The sequence below is a fragment of the Ovis canadensis genome, chromosome 1 (assembly GCF_042477335.2).
Source record: "Ovis canadensis isolate MfBH-ARS-UI-01 breed Bighorn chromosome 1, ARS-UI_OviCan_v2, whole genome shotgun sequence".
NCBI classification, from domain to species: domain Eukaryota; kingdom Metazoa; phylum Chordata; class Mammalia; order Artiodactyla; family Bovidae; genus Ovis; species Ovis canadensis.
This window is the reverse complement of record NC_091245.1, coordinates 15,104,815-15,121,988: the sequence shown is the minus strand read 5'-3', so window position 1 is coordinate 15,121,988 and position 17,174 is coordinate 15,104,815. Positions and strand designations below refer to the sequence as shown.

At 49.4% G+C, this 17,174-nt stretch overlaps 1 protein-coding gene across 1 annotated transcript in view; it reads left to right on the top strand.

Moving 5' to 3' along the window:
* Window positions 1-9,861: 9,861 nt before the first annotated feature.
* Window positions 9,862-17,174, top strand: part of BMP8B (bone morphogenetic protein 8b) — a 31,578-nt gene continuing 24,265 nt past the window's right edge. Inside the window, exon 1 of the mRNA XM_069551090.1 lies at window positions 9,862-10,512. Coding sequence (XP_069407191.1) covers window positions 10,176-10,512 — 337 coding nt within the window. The 5' untranslated portion in view covers window positions 9,862-10,175. The remainder of the gene's footprint in view (window positions 10,513-17,174) is intronic.

The window sequence follows — 17,174 nt, the reverse complement described above, 5'->3', positions numbered from 1 at the left end:
GCATCACCGACTCAGTGAACAAGAGTTTGAGTAAGCTCTGGGAGTTGGTGATGGACAGGGAGGTCTAGCGTGCTGCAGTCCATGGGGTCGCAAAGAGTCAGATATAACTGAGCAGCTGAACTGAACTGAACTGAACTGAACTGAAAGAGCAAAATGAAGTCAGAAAAGAGTTGATGGATAGGGAGAAATTAGATGGTTCAGTGGACTGGATGCCTTGAGGAGGTTCAAGAAGAGAAGAGTGTGACAGGTTGAGAAAACGAGTTGGAAAGACACAAAACTGTGAGCTTACAGTGATTCTTCTCTTTGACAAGGTACAGGGGGTTGTCACAGACCTTAGGGGCCCCGGGGAAGTTCAGAAGATAGTGAGGAGGCATGGAACAAGGAGTCAGGGAGGGCAGAGTCATGGGCCACGGTCCTGTGCCTTCCTTTGCAGGTAGAAGCTTTTCAGAGGATCTTGGCCGCACTTGTGTGGAGACTGTGTGGAAGCACAAGAGTTTCCATTGTGTTTAGGTTAGAATTTTTATTCATTTATTTATTTATTTTTGCCATACCACACAGCTTGTGGGATCTCAGTTCCCTGACCAGAGATTGAAATCAGGCCACAGCTGTGAAAGCCTGGAATCCTAACCACTAGGCTACCCATAGGGTTAGAATATTTTCGAGAAATCATTTCTTTTAAGCAGTTTCCAATGAATGCAAGTGGAGCGATCACAAAAATAAAGCATGTATGTTAAGAATTATAAAGAAAGCCTCAACAAATTCTAAAGCATTAATGTCATACAGTCTAAGTTCCCCAATCATGATTCAGTAAAATTGCATGTTATAATGGGCTTACATGTTTGGGAACCATCCTATTGATAAATACATTCTGTTGAAAACGGAAATAAAAAAAGAAATTGGAAAAATATTTAGTTCTGAATGATAATGACAAAAGTACAGGTCAAAGTTTGTGGGACACAGCTAAAGCAGTACTAGGGGCAAATTCACATATTAAAACACATTTAGTGGAAACAGTGAATGTGTAAAAATAAACAAGTCCTCCAGAGAATGGAAAACATACATTCACACAGACAAGTGTGAGCAAATGTACAAGTGTACGCAGCAGCTGTTTAAAATAGCCTCATAATAATGCAAATGTTTTATATATTATATAGTGCAAACAATACAGGTGTCCTTAACTGGTGAATGGATCAACAGAATGCAGCATCTTCATACAAGGAATGTTTTCCACCACAAAACGGAATGAAGTACTGCTAATGAGACCACAAAGATGAACCTCAAAAACGTATTAACTAAAAGAAGACACATATATTTCATGATTCCATTTTCGTGAAATGTCCAGAAAAGGCAAATCTTTAAAGAAAGAAAGCAGACTGGTGGTTGCTTAGGGAAGGGGATGGGAATGGGAATAAACAACAAGTGGGTATGTTTCTTTCTTTGAGGGTGATGGGAAATAGTTTAAAATTATACTGTGGTGATGGTTGAACAACTCTGTAACTATACTAAGAATTGTTCAATTTTATACTTAAAACATACCTGTTTTAAGGTGGTGTGTAAATTATGGTGTGTAAATTATACCTCAATGAAGTGTTAGAAATAGATAAATGAGGCAAGCATTTGATTTAAGATGGTGAAGAAGAGCAATAAAACAAACCCCTAAAACAGGAACAAAGGAAATGATAAAGTCACATATCAAGGAAAAAGAGCAAAAAAAGAAGGAAAAATATTTTAAACTTATTTTCTTGAAAAAAAAAAAAAGCATATAGTTGGTAATTGTCCAGAGATGGGGTAATTATCAGAGAGACTGAATCCATTTACAACTTAAGTAAACAACTGCCAGTAACAAGTATGTCCTAAAGCTTGTAGTCATTACATTCTTCACTGATGATAGGATTTGACATTTCAGTTGTAGGATCTGGCTTCTGTTGATTGGCTAGTCTGTGCTCACTTCTAAAGTCCAAGCACTTCTCTTGCATTTCTCATGTATTATCTCTTTGCATTCTCAATAATAGCCCCAAGAGGTAGATATTATTATTATCCACATTTGATAGATGGGGATTGGGTCTCAGAAGAGGGGAGCCTTGGTAGAGGTCACATAGCTCTGGAGTCTCTAGTCTATTTCCCCCAGGTGCTAGGCTGCTGGTGTCCACCAGGGGGCAGAGAGAAGTCAGACATCCAGGCATAGGCTCCACGTTTGTCTGAACTTCCAGCCTTCCTTTGTGGTGAGAGATCTTGGTATCAGGGATCTGACCTCCGTTTCTCACATTACAACAGGATAAACCTGGGGAGGGAGGGATAGTGACCGACCCAGGAGGCAGAGCCAGTTCGAAGCACAAGTGGGACCAGAACTCAGGACTCCAGCCTCCTGGCAGCTATGACCTTGGCGGTAGACTTAGGTGACCCTCAGCAACTGGGGGAGACAGGATGGGCATGGATTCTGGACCATAGTGGGGGCCCCGTCCCCAGCTGTGAACTCCACAGACACCAGGGGCCCCATGCAACCCACATTGCCCTGCACACAAGGGATTCAGCTGCATTTCCTGAGCAAGTCTCCTCATCCCAGTCATTTCTAAGTTCTTTGTAAAATAGGGAGAGCGACTGCCTCATAGCACTATTGTGCAGATTCATGCAAAGCTCTAACAGAGGAAGCGCTCGAGAAGTGGTGGCTATATCATTGCGGTTGTTGCTATTTTTATTATTACTAAATTTTATTATTAACAACACCAACCAAGGGAGGCAGGTGCCACTTATGCCATTTGTAGAAGAGGAGGTGATTCTCAGAAGTCCTGTGGCAGTGAGGGATGGGGCTGAGATCCGGGGACCCCAGCCTTGGGCTGGCGTGAATGAGGAACAGCTGTTATAGCAATCTAGGCGCATACAATTATGATCCCATCTCACGCACGAGGAGTAAGAGGCTGACAGAGGTTGGGGATATGTGTCACAGCTGGCATGGACCTTTGATAGGAATTCCTGCCTGACTCCAGAGCCTGTGCTCTTGGCCATTACCTTACCCTCAACCATTGCCCTCTGTTGCAGCCGTGTGAAGTAATCGTGCAGGCTTTTAGTCATTAGGGTGTGTTCATGTGCATACTTGTTGCATGATAAGATGTCTGAGGTACTCTATACCTGACCCCTGCACTCTGCTTAAACCATCTAGAGTGTGGTTTGAGTAAAAATGTCTAGGTGTTACTCCTGGTAAGTTTTTTCTTATGGTGGTAAAATATACATAGCATGAAAGATACCATTTCAACTGCTTTAAGTATACAGTTCAGTGACATTAAATGTATTGACATTGTTTTCCAACCATCACTGCCAACCATCTTCAGAACTTTTTCAGTATCCCACACTGATTTTCATACCCATTAAATTAAAAATAACTCCTCTCTCCCGTTATCCCTGAAAACTACCATTTACTTTCTGTCTCTACAATTTTGATGACTCTAGACATCTCATGTAAGTGGAATCATAACATCTGTCCTTTTACATCTACCTTTAGTTAAGCATAAGGTCTTCAAGGTTTGTCCATGTTCTTCGGTTCAGTTCAGTCACTCAGTCGTGTCTGATTCTTTGTGACCCCATGAATCGCAGCACGCCAGGCCTCCTTGTCCATCACCAACTCCCGGAGTTCACTCAGACTCACGTCCATAGAGTCGGTGATGCCATCCAGCCATCTCATCCTCTGCCGTCCCCTTCTCCTTCTGCCCCCAATCCCTCCCAACATCAAAGTCTTTTCCAATGGGTCAACTCTTCGCATGAGGTGGCCAAAGTACTGGAGTTTCAGCTTTAGCATCAGTCCTTCCAAAGAAATCCCAGGGCTGATCTCCTTCAGAATGGACTGGTTGGACCTCCTTGCAGTCCAAGAGACTCTCAAGAGTCTTCTCCAACACCACAGTTCAAAAGCATCAATTCTTCGGCGCTCAGCCTTCTTTATGGTCCAACTCTCACATCCATACATGACTACTGGAAAAACCATAGCCTTGACTAGACTGACCTTTGTTGGCAAAGTAATGTCTCTGCTTTTTAATATGCCGTCTAGGTTTGTCATAGCTTTTCTTCCAAGGAGCAAGAGTCTTTTAATTTCATGGCTGCAATCACCATCTGCAGTGATTTTGGAGCCCAGGAAAATAAAATCTGTCACTGTTTCCTTTATTCCCATCTATTTGCCATGAAGTGATGGGACCAGATGCCATGGATCTTACATTTTTTGAATGTTGAGTTTTAAGCCAGTTTTTTCACTCTCCTCTTTCACCTTCATCAAGAGGCTCTTTAGTACCTCTTTGCTTTCCGCCATAAGAGTGGTGTATATCTGAGGTTACTGATATTTCTCCTGGAAATCTTGATTCCAGCTTGGGCTTCATCCAGCCCAGCATTTTGCATGATGTATTCTGCATATAAGTTAAATAAGCAGGGTACATTTTCCTAACGACTAATAAATCTAAACATCTCACATGCTATTGGCCATCTATACATCTTCTTTGGAGAAATGTCTATTTAAGTCCCTTGCCCATTTCTAAATTGGTTGTTTGCTTTATTGTTATTTAGTTTTATGAGTTTTTTAATTTATTCCAGATATTAATTTATCATATACATGATTTGCAAGTATTTTCTTGCATTTTGTGGACTGCCTTTTACTCTATTGACAATGTCCTTTGATAAACAGTTTCAAATGTTGATGATATCTAAAAGTCCGTTTGATCTGTTGTTTTCTTTCGTTGTCTGTAATTTTATTGTCAGCTTGATAACTTTTTTTGTTATCAAGCCATCCCACATGGCTTGTGGGATCTCAGTTCCCCTGAGCAGGGATCGAACCTGGGCCACGGCAGTGAATGTACCTACAAGTCCTAACCACTGGACTACCAGGGAATTCCCATCATCTTGATAACTTTTAACTATATTTCTAACCATTCCAATATGGAGGTCCTTCTCTATATAGATTTCAAGCGATACTCCTCTTCAGTTGGGCCATTCATAAAAGAGATTGTGCGCATGAGCTCAGTTGCAAAGTCGTGTCCAGCTCTTCGTCACCCTATGGACTGTAGCCTGTCAGGCTCCTCTGTCCATGGGATTTTCCCAGCATGAATACTGAAGCAGGCTGGCATTTCCTACTCCAGGGGATCTTCCCGACCTGGAGATTGAACCCCTGTGTCCTGCACTGACAGGTAAATTCTTTACCACTGTGTCACCAGGGAAGCCCCATAAAAGAGATATCCCCTTGCCAAGTGGTGAGATTTGTGTGCTTGTCTCAGGCAGCACAAGTTGGAGGAGGTCCTGCTGATTTCAGGCCAGTTCATGGACACTCTGCAGACCTTGTTCCACTGGTAGTCCAAGTTGAAGCCAAAGCTGGCTGAGGACCAGCCGGTGCATGGGGATCTCAATCTCATCACGAACCTCGTGGATGCCCAGAAGGTAAGGGATGAGATCTGAGCTGCGTGGAGGGCAAAGCCGTTGGGTCCTCCACCCATGTGTGCCTGCTGCTTGTGCTGCCCTTCTAGTGGAGAAAGAAAGTTTCTAAGAGTCTCTGCTTTTTGGAGAGGGGTCTTCTTGCTCTGTGTATTTAAGCAAACTCCTGCCAGGATTCTGTATCAGTCACAAAGAACTGACCAAAGTTGGTTTGATTCAGATTTGGCAACGTGTGAACTTCATTTTGAGAGGTTCCTCCCACCTCCACCCCCATCCCTGGTCCAACCATCCACTGGTATCATGAGTTACAAAACGGATTTAATTTCAAGTGGACAGATGCCCTTTTCCATTGACTCCCAAAATAGATGTGAGGACCTTTTAACCACTTTGGAACCATAACCATCAATATTTAGAACAGCATGAGTTTGTCATATTCAGCTGCACAAAGCCCTTGTGTTTCAGTAGGATGGATTCACACGCAATGACACTTTTATCATTATCTCTGATTAACATTTTGCATCTTGAAATCTAATGTCTACATGATATTAATACAGCCCCTCCAGCTTTCTTACTCTTTTATTTGCATGATATATTTTTTCCATCCATTTACTTCCAACTTGTGTTTTGTATTTACAGTGAATCTTTTAAATGATATGATTTTGAAAAAATTATGAAAGTGAAAGTTGCTCAGTCCTATCCAGCTCTGCCACCTCGTGGACTATACAGTCCATGGAATTCTCCACACCAGAATCCTGGAGTGGATAGCCTTTCCCTTCTCCAGGGATCTTCCCAACCCAGGGATTGAACCCAGGTCTCCTGCATTGTAGGCAGATTCTTTACCAGCTGAGCCACTAGGGAAGACCAAAAATACTGGAGCAGGTGGCCTATCCGTTCTGCAGGGGATTTTCCCGATCCAGGAATCAAACCAGGGTCTAGCTTATCATTTGTTCTTGCTTTCCCCCCCACCCCTAAATCATCTGACAATCTCTGATTTTTAATTGGCATATTAACAGGAGGTAACCTGATCCACTGGCTGGACATTCCCTGTGAAGACAGGACTGTCTCATTGGGCTAGTTTTTTCTTGCCATGTAATCACACCTTGAGACCGTGATGAACTGAATTTTCGCAGAATCCTGGATGCATCCAGGAAGGTAAGTGAGGCACTTAGAGGCCCCTGAGTGGTCATTTAATGAGGTATTATGGTACACCTACCCCAAGGCAGTATCTAGATCTGACATGGTCATGACATAGGACCTCAGGACAGGATCTTGTGACAGTATTCATATCTGTGATGGGTCCTCAGATCATAAAATGCAACAATTACATGTATGGGTGATAACACTGAATAATCTCCACTTCTGTGGTACCTCTTATAGGAAACCGTTTTCTCTTTTTTAAATTTATTTATTTGGGCCATGTGGCACACTTTACAGGTTCTTAGTTCCTCAACCAGGGGTTGAAACCAAGCCACAGCAGTGAAAGCCAGGAATCCTAATTACTAGGCCACCGGGGAACTCCTTCGTCTCTTTAAAATTGCTGTCTCTTTTTCATATTCTGTACGGAGTAGGTCTTGGCAATCATAAATTTAACTTTGTGGTTTCGGTCATGGAAATTCATGGGTTTGCATTTGTGTTTGTTGTGCAAGAGAGCCAGGCACACAGCTGGAGAGGGAAGCTTGCTGGCTACCGACCCCCATACTCCAATACAGCTTTGGTCTGTCCTTTGTTGCTCCCGTGCAATAGAGAACAATTCTTAATGGAAAGATGCATGAAGCTGGAGGTTACTCTTTTCTCAGAGACTAGTAAATTCACAGATGTTTATTAAAACCCTAAGCATGAGCCTGGCACTGGGATCTGAAGGTAAACTGACATGACAACTTCCGTCTTGAGAAATTTATAGTGGAGGAATTCCCTGGTAGTCGAATGGTGAGGGGTCTGCTTTCCAATGCAAGTAAGATGGGTTCAATCCCTGGTCTAGGAAGATTCCACATGCCAAGGGGCAACTAAGGCTGTGTGCCACAACTACTGAGCCCACGTGCTGCAACTACTAAAGCCTGCATGCTCTAGAGCCTGTGCTCTCCAAGAAGAGAAGCCCACGTCCCACAACGAGAGGAGCCCCTGCTTGCTGCAGCAAGAGAAAGCCTTCTCGCAGCAATGAGGACCCAGTACAGCCAAAAATGAACAAATGCAAACAAAAAAGTCCACAGTGGAGGAATGAATTCAGGGGAGGAAATGTGTACAAATAAATGCCCTTCAATTTGATAAAATGAATGAGTTGGTGGCGGGAAGATCTATCTACCCATGAAGGTGGAGAGGACATCAGGCAGAGGTGTTGCTTCAGCTGTATCTTAGAGAGAGCTCATATTGACCAGCCAGGCAAAGGGGATCAGGACATTCTTGGTAAATGAAAACAAAGTTCAGATGAACAGAAATGTCAAGGGCAGGACTGGTGAGGGGACCACAGGTAGTCCCCTGTGACTAGAGCAAAAGGTACACTCTTAGTGGCTCGGCATGACTGTGGAGAGGGGTCCAGACATAGGGACCAGGTGATGGAGGCCAGACCACTGAGTGCTCGGCACTTGATCACATGGTGCCCTCCTAGTCCCTTAGATGTGGTCCTTAAAACACCCCAGAATCATCGTCAAATGCATTTGGAAGACGCTGAACTAAAGCTAAGTAAATTTCTTTATTGCAGGACTTCCCAGAGCCTCATACCAATGACATTAGGGCTTGCCCAAGGAGAGAACGTGTAGTGTTTTCTAAACTCCTTTTTGTAGGAAGCCCCTCAAAAACCTGTTTGAGAAATTCTGCTATAAGCAATGAAAGACAGTGAAAGATTTGGAGCTGTTTAGAGAGATTGGGTTTTTATTTAGAAATTCAGTCTGGGGAATGAGGAGTGAGAGAGGGATGGGGTTGAGATGAGAAACAAGGAATTCGGAAGCCTGTTACAGTGGCTCAGGGAGGGGGAGAAGCTCCATAAACCAGGTAAGTGTGGTATGGGATTCAAGAGGCATTAGAAGGTAGAGTCAGTAGTAGACTGAACTGCCATCAGGAGGGAGGGCCTAGGTCAACAACAGGGTTTCCGGCTTCAGTCACCTCTTGTCAGGCATCAGGAGAAGGTCTGTGTTGGGATGTATTCGAGAGTCCTGCAGGACGGAATGATGGCACTAAAGTCTCAGATGGACGAGCTCATCACCAGGTCGAAAGTCTAAGGAGGAGAGCTGCTGCTGCTGCTAAATCGCTTCAGTCCTGTCGGACTCTGTGCGACCCCACAGACGGCAGCCCACGAGGCTCCCCCGTCCCTGGGATTCTCAGGCAAGAACGCTGGAGTGGGTTGCCATTTTCTTCTCCAATACATGAAAGTGAAAAGTGAAAGTGAAGTCGCTCAGTCGTGTCCGACCCTCAGCGACCCCATGGACTGCAGCCTACCAGGCTCCTCCGTCCATGGGATTTTCCAGGCAAGAGTACTGGAGCGGGGTGCCATCGCCTTCTCCGAAGAAGGAGAGCAGGACTGAATAAATGCGGTGAGAAAGCGCCTAGGGAAGAGCAGGCTATGCAGAAGGGGATAGTCAATCAAGGAGTTTCCGCGACGATCCTTCTCTCAAAAACCGCTGAGGGCCGTGATAATTAAGACGCGCAAAAAATCAGGAAGGGCGCCAGAGCTCCTTGACCCGAGGCATATCTCGCGCGCGGCTGGACCCGCACCGGGGTCCGAAGGGCACACAGCAAACCTGGGAGTGATAGCGCGGCTGCTGGAGCTGCTGGGGCGGCCGGCCAGAGGCGCCGACCGAGAGCGCGCTGGAGCCAGGTGGGTGTGCGCGCCGGGAGCAGTGACCCGACAGGTGTCAGAGGTCCCGGAAGGAGCCCCCCAAAAGCGCAGAGCCCGGCCAGAAGCTGCGGTGGCGAGGAACTCCTGCCCGGATGCTACTGGTGAAAGGATGCGCTCCACTCTCTAGACTCTGCTGGTATCCGCGAACCCCTCCATCTCTAGGCTGGCCTGAGGCGTTTCGGGCCCTGGGGCGACATCCCAAGCTCCAGGCAGGGCTTTCGGGTCACTCCACGGCGGGACGGAGAGTTGGGATCCCGTCCCGGCAGGGCGAACAAGAACATGCCCAGTGGGAGCGCAGGGTCTGATCTCAGATCTCGCCTGTACCCTGGGTCCCCAGGCCCAGTCCCCGCTCCCTCCGGACAGCGCGCCCAGAGTGGGCAGCGGAACCCAGGACGACAGCTAGGCCCCTGACGGCGGGGCCGCGGACTCCTCACTCCTCCCGCCAGCCACCTACAGGCGGGTCTCACCTAGGGGGCGTCACGACCCGCCACCCAGCGCCCCTTCCTGGGGCACAGGTTCCGAGCCTTGTCCCCGCCCCTGCGCCCCCATTGGTCGGGTCCGAGGGGCGGGACCCGACGGCTCCCAGCTCCGCAGAGAGAGGCGGCCGCGGCCCCTCGGAGCGGTACAGGCTTGGTCCGCACCTCCCCGAACCCGACGGCAGCTCTCCCTGCGCCTCTAAGCTGAGCGGCCTCGGCAGCAGCCGGACTGTCGGGCGCAGCGGAACGGACAGACTAGCCGATCGTCCCTGGTTCCCAGAGGAGCTCCTGCCCGAGGCGGTGCGGCCGCAGCCGACGGTCCGGGAGCTCTAGGGACCGCGCAGCGTTCGCGGGCGACCCACGCCCCGTCCCGCCCGCCCCAAGCCAGGCCCGCCGCGCGCCGTCGGGGCGGCCCCATCCGGGCCCCGCTGGGAGCGGATGCGCGCGCGGTGAGGCCGCCGGGTCCCGCCATGGCCGCGCGCCCCGGGCCGCTCTGGCTGCTGGGCCTGGCGCTGTGCGCGCTGAGCGGCGGCGGCGTCCCCGGCCCGCGCCCCCCGCTCGGCTGCCCGCAGCGCCGCCTGGGCCCGCGCGAGCGCCGCGACCTGCAGCGCGAGATCCTGGCGGTGCTCGGGCTGCCCGGGCGGCCCCGGCCCCGCGCGCCCCCCGCCGCCGCCCTGCTGCCGGCGTCCGCGCCGCTCTTCATGCTCGACCTGTACCGCGCCGTGGCCGGCGACGACGACGAGGACGGCGGGGCCCCCGAGCGGCGCCTGGGCCGCGCAGACCTGGTCATGAGCTTCGTCAACATGGGTGAGCGCGGGCCCCGGGCGGGCGGCGGCGACCCCGGGGGACGGCGGCGGGCTGAACGGCCCTACGGGGGCTGAGCGCGAGCGGCGGGGGCGTGCGCGCCACCTCGCGCAGGGGGAGCGCCTGCTGGGGGCGGGGAATCCTTGTCGTGGACAAGGACCTGCGGGAGGATAACCTGCCCGGCTCAGGGCAGCGAAGTCTTAGGGATGTGGGGGTCGGTGAGCTGCTGGACCGACAGGGACGGACGAGGAATGTGAGTCCCAGAGGCGTGTGTCTTCATCTGCCCCCGAACACCCCCGACGTTAAGATCTTGTGGTGTTAGGTGGACGTGGTAGTGCCAGGAAGACAGTCTGGTCCTGGCGAGACAGATGAATAAACAGAGGCTGTGATGCTGTCCCTGTGATAAGGGCGGTATGAAGCGTGGGACAAAGTTCAGCGTGGAAAACCCTGTCACGTCATCAAAGCACCAGAGTTTAGGTGAGGACCCAGATGTCCTGAGCCCATATTGAGCAGCCTCTTGCCTGGGTCACCTAGGGGTGGGGGCAGGGGAGGGGAAGGCGTGGACTCTGAGCTCAGTGGGGCAGGGACTGTGGTCTTGTCACCCTGGGCTCGCATCTGGGACTTGGCTTGTCGTGGAATGAGTATCCAGCCCCAGTGAATGACCCGATGGGCAGTTTGAACCCCCTTTGTTCTCCCAGGCAAAGCCCAGCTTTTCTTCTCTGCAAAAATTATACTCCAAATCATGGAGCCATTTACCCTTTTCTCAAAGATCACCTTTACCATAACTAAACTCTCCTTAATCTACATTCATGAACATAGGTCTCCCATCCTCCTTGTTTCCTGCCTGTGGCCAGTGAGGGGCATGGATCTAGGCTGCAGCAGACACCAGGCTAGACCTGGGGACCAAGGACCATAGCTCAGGCTCAGGTGGGGAGAGCCATGGGACCCAGAGCAGGGAGAGGCCCCTTGCCAGGGCCACCAGCCTCCCTCCACCTTGTAACCCCCCAGCAACCCTGTTGGCAGACATGATGATATTCACTCCCATCTCCCAGATGAGGACAGTGAGGCTCAGAGGGGTGGTGTCTTGCTCGGGACAACGTGACCTCTGTGTGGCTGAGCCAGGACAGGCCCAGGTTCTTTGGCCTTCCATCCTGGGCTCAAGGAGGTGACAGTTCTGTGTCAAGGGGGGAGGCTTTCATGGTGGAAAGAGCTGTCAGAGGGGTTTCGGCAGAGGGGCTCAGGGGCCAGAGCGACAGCAGGTTTTATGCATCTTCGGCCATTTGCTTCTTACGGTAGGGCAAGAAGAGGGGACTCTCAGGGAAGCCTATTCCCCCCAAACAGCTGGTGATGGGCTCAGGTGGGAGAGTGAGCAGCAAGAGGCAGCTGTTAACCTCTGCTGAGATCCCAGTGCCAGCTCGGGACTTGAGCTGGTGGGTTCTAGATGCTGCCTCCCTGGTTAGAAGTTGGGTGGGGGACTGGGGACAGAGGCGACCATATGTGGAACTGAGGCTGGAGCTCTGTGCTGGGGACAAGCTGACTCCGGGCACAGGACCAAGAAGAGCTGTGGATACAGCCCCCCTGAGAATGCCCCCATGGGAGACCTCCGTGAGTGAGTCACCACCTAGCCCAGGTCCCTCTTTCCCCAGCACCCCTTGGGGCAAGGGGTACACAGCCCTGGTGGGAGCTTCTACTGTGAGTGAGCAGCACCCCAAGCTCAGGAGGACCTGGTTCCCCTCCTGCCTCTGCTGTGTGGTCCTGGGGAAGTCCTTGCCCTCTCTGAGCCTCAGAGCTCTCCTTGTAAAATGGAGCTCCTCATGGTCTGTCCTCAGAGTTGTGAGATAGGTTGATAGAGCAGAAAGTCAGCCCCCTTTTAGGGGGAACCCAGCCCTGGTCAGTGCTGACCCCAGTCTCTCCGAGCTGCTGCTCAGCTTTGGTGTGGATGTGTGGAAATGTTCTCATCTGTCTTATAGACACACGAGACCCAGAAACAGATTTTTGAAGCCAACCAAAGGTGTCTGTCTACCTGTTTTTGAATAAAAATGAACATTTGAAGTTCCATAGTCCTTTCAATACTCATTTCATCCATATAGCAACTTGTGAAGCTCTTTTACCAGCCATGGGCTCAGAGAGGTTAAATAAGCAACCCAGGGCTACATAGCACATCCGCAGTATCATCCAGACTGTGGACTCCAAATTCCAGTTTCTTCCCACGCCACCTCTGCATGTTTCATGGAGATCTAAGGCCTGTGACGCTGTGAATTAACAAGCCGATCTTTGTTCAGGGGAAGCCTGGTGTGTGGGCAGGTCCAGCCAGCTGTCAGAGGGCCTTCTTTATTCTGATGTACTAATTGCACTAGTAAAACTTCTTCAGTTGAATCAGTTTAACTGGTAATTATGTGGGCTGATGTGGGGATTAGGCAGCTACCAGCGTTGTTTCCTCCTTTGGAGGCCCCGGCCCCGGGCCCCTGAAGGTCCTCGGGCCCTGAACCACCCTGGAGTCTAACAGCAGAGTCGCTGCGGCGTCAGCACCCACGCTGAGGCTCCCACACCTGTGGCCTCCAGCTCCCCTCTGCTGCTGGCCTCACTGGCTCCTGAGAGGCCAGGCCTGGGGCTTGCTGGGCCCTGACCATCAGCAGCACCTGTAGGACCCAGAGGCCTGGGCCTCTCAAAGGCTTCCGTCCAGGGGTCGGGCCTCTGTCCAAGCAGACACTCCAGGGGCCTTCTGGAGGCGTGACTGCTGGAGTCTGTGCTGGAGGCCAGGGCTGCGGTCAGAGCTGGGCCCCACCTGGCCTGCCTGTCAGTCTCTGCCCGTGGACTCTTGGCTCCCTTTGGCCAGGACACAGAGATAGGTAGGTCTGGGACCTCGAGGAGTGGACAGAGCTGGTCCCTGGTGTCGCCTGAGCTCCAGGGAGGAGACCCTGAACTGGGAGGCAGCACCCAGGGTCTTGGCCCTCCTGGGTCCTCCGTGGATTCCTGCACGTCCCTCCCTTATCTGGTCCCTTCTCAGCACACTGCCCACCCCTCCGCGCAGCTCAGGTGTGACTGGCTGGACCCCGCTGGCCTGGCCCCTCCAGAGAGAGGCAGGAGAGACACCTCTGGTATTCCTCCTGAATCCTTCCCCACGTCCTGTCCTCAGAGTGGGGGTGCCCATGCTCCAGACTGAGAAACTGAGGCACAAACAGCACTGCAGGCTGACGTGTCATCAGAACTGAATGGGACCGTCTTCTCCTTTGTCCTGACCCTTCCCTGAGCTGGGCTCCCTCATTCCCGTGGTCCCGGGCAGCTGAGGAGAGGGGTGTGAAGGAGCTGAGCTCTTGGGTTCGGGAGAGGCAGGGCTCCATGGGAGTGAGGAGCCTGCCCGGATCCTGTTCAGTCCCTGACCTTGAAGGAGTGACCCCTCACCTCCATAAGCCCGGGGTCACTTACTTTGCTTCCTTACTGCAGAGTTCTTTCATGTTTTCCTGACTTCACTCCACAAACGGTCCTGGGGCGCTTGCTCTGTCCCGGGCTCCATTCCAGCTCCTGGAACGTAAGAGGGGGTGAGACAAAGACCCTCCTTGTGGAGCTGACCTTCCGGTGGGAGAGACTCATGCCTGCCCCTCAGCCGCAAGGTGACTGTCACCTGGCCCACACAGTGACGCCCTCCCTGGGCATCAGGAGGGGATGGCCAGTGTGAGGACGGGCAGGACGGGCTGGCGTTCTGAGCCGGACTCAGAATTTGCCTCTCGACTCCACCTCCTGCTGCCAGTGTGAGCTGCACTCTCCAGTCCACCTCTCGGAGCCTCCGTCTCCTCCTCTGTAAATGGAGATGCTCATGGAGCCCACCCTGGAGGCTGTTCAGGGACCGTGTGAGCAGACACCCAGTGACGACCACATGCCGAGACCCTCCATGTCTGTCCTTCCATCTCATCTCACAATTACAGTCGCATCTTTGTTTTAAGAGGCTCAGAGAAGTTAGGTGGTCTTCCCAAGGCCACGCAGCTGGTCATCTTCCTGCCTGTGTATCTTCTGCTCTTGTCCCACACAGAAGTGGCCTCTCCCCCCAGCCCAGGGCCCATGATTAGGTGCAGTGCATGCTGCTGCGTTGGACTGTATTAAATGTGAGGCTTTGTTGTAAACTAGGACATGATTTTTAAAATATCTTTGTTTTGGGATTTACAGAACTAATGCATGTTCACTAAAAAGTTTATGCCATATAGATTCATTATAGAATTTCATTACAGAAAATTCAGACCATGTGTCTAGAAATAGATCATATGGAAGCCTCTAGTAATCTTCTGTGTACCTCAAAGAGAACCAGTGTCTTAATCCTTTAGTGTAACCCTCCCCACAACCAGCCCTGATTTTTAAAAACTAATTAATTTGGCTGCGTTGGGGCTTAATTGCCTCATGCAGCATCTTTTGTTGCAGTGCTCGGATTCTCTAGCTGTGCCATGAGGGCTCAGCATTTATGGCACACAGACTTAGTTGTTCCACAGCACGTGGGATCTTTCCAGACCAGCGATCGAGCCTGTGTCTCCTGCAAGGCGTATTCTTGGCCATGACCACCAGGGAAGTCCTTAGCTCTGATTAAAAAAAAAAAAAATCAATTTGTGTTAATCTTTTCTAAGATATTTTCTAAGATCTTAAGTGGGATCTAAGTGCCTGCTGGTTGGCCATTTTGTCTTTCACTTAATAAATCCTTTATCTATCTTGAAAGTCGAATATCAGAATGACCACATTATTTCTCTTTTTATCTATCTACGTTTCATTTATTTATTTTCATTTCAACTTTGTTGTTGTTCGGTTGCTAAGTCATGTCAGACTCTTTGCAATCCCATGGACTGTGGCATTCCAGGCTTCCTTTTCCTTCACCATCTCCTGGAGTTTGCTCAAACTCGTGTCCTTGGAGTCAGTGATGCCATCCAACCTCCTCATCCTCTGTTGCCTCCTTCTCCTCTTGCCCTCACTCTTTCCCAACATCAGGACCTTTTCTAATGAGTCGGCTCATCACATCTGGTGGCCAAAGTATTGGAGCTTCAGCTTCAGCATCAGTCCTTCCAACGAATACTCAGGGTTTATTTCCTTTAGGATATTTCAACTTTATTGAAGTATAATTGACATATAAAATTCTAAGTTATTTAAAGTGTACATCAGGATGGTAAAACATCCCCCCCCAATCCAGTTAACACATTTCATCACTTCACATATGTGTCCTTTTTTTGCATATGTGAAAATATTTAATTTCTACTCTTTTAGCAAATTTCAGTTATACAACACAGGATTATCAATTGTAGTCACCATATTTTACACTAGATCCTCAGACCTTATTCAGCTGATGACTAAAAGTTTGTACTGTCTTACCAACCTCTCCCTATTTCTCCCATCCCCAGCTCCTGGCACACACTTTTTCTACTCTTTTGACTTTTTTTTTAAATCCGCATATAAGTGATACCATGTCATATATGTCTTTCTCTGGCTTATTTCACTTAGCATAATACTCTCAAGTTTCAATCCATGTTGTTGAAGATGACAGGATTTCCTTTTCTCTCATAGCTGAATAACATTCATATATATGTGTATATATATGCACCCATAGATATTATATTTATATATATGCTGTATCTTTAAAAAATACTTCTCTATTTATTTGGCTGCCTTGGGTCTTAGCTGCAGCGTCTGGGGTCTTTTGCTGTGTAGTGTGTGCTTCCCCTTAACGGCACGTGCACTTAGTTGCCCCACAGCATGTGGGAACTTAGTTCCCTGCATTGGAAAGCGGATTCTTTACCACTGAGCTGACAAGTAAGTCCCTGCCGTATCTTCTTTGTTCGTCTGTAGATGGACACTGAGGTTGTTTCCATGGCTTGGCTATTGTGAATAGTGCTGCAATGAACATGAGAGTACAGATAGCTCTCTTTTTTAAAACACTGAGCTGTAAGTGACATCATCTATCAGTTTCAGGTGTTCAACATAATGACTCAATATTTGTGTTGAATACATAGTTATACTTTTTTTTCACTCCTTAATATTTTATTTCCTTTGGATATATATCCAGAAGTGGGATTGCTGGATCATATGGTAGTTCTATTTTTAATTTTTTTTAGGAACATCTATACTATTTTCCTGGAGAAGGCAATGGCACCCCACCCCAGTACTCTTGCCTGGAAAATCCCATGAACAGAGGAACCTGGTGGGCTGCAGTCCATGGGGTTGCTAAGAGTCGGACACGACTGAGCGACTTCACTTTCACTTTTCACTTTCATGCATTGGAGAAGGAAGTGGCAACCTACTCCAGTGTTCTTGCCTGGAGAATCCCAGGGACGGGGGAGCCTGGCGGGCTGCTGTCTATGGGATCGCACAGAATCGGACACGACTGAAGCGACTTAGGAGCAGCAGCAGCAGCAGACTATTTTCCATAATGGCTTCACCAATTTACATTCCCGCAAAGAGTGCACAAGGGTTCCCTTTTCTTACATTCACTATCTCTTATCTTTTTTACAATAGCCATTCAAAGAGGTGTGAGGTGATATCTCATTGTGGTTTTGGTCCTGTTGGCCATTTGTATATCTTTGGGAAAAGGTCTATTCAGTTCCTCTGCTCATTTGAAAAACTGGATCGTTTGAGGTTTTTTGCAGTTGCATTGTAGGTGTTCTTTATATGTTTTGGATATTAACCCCTTATCAGAT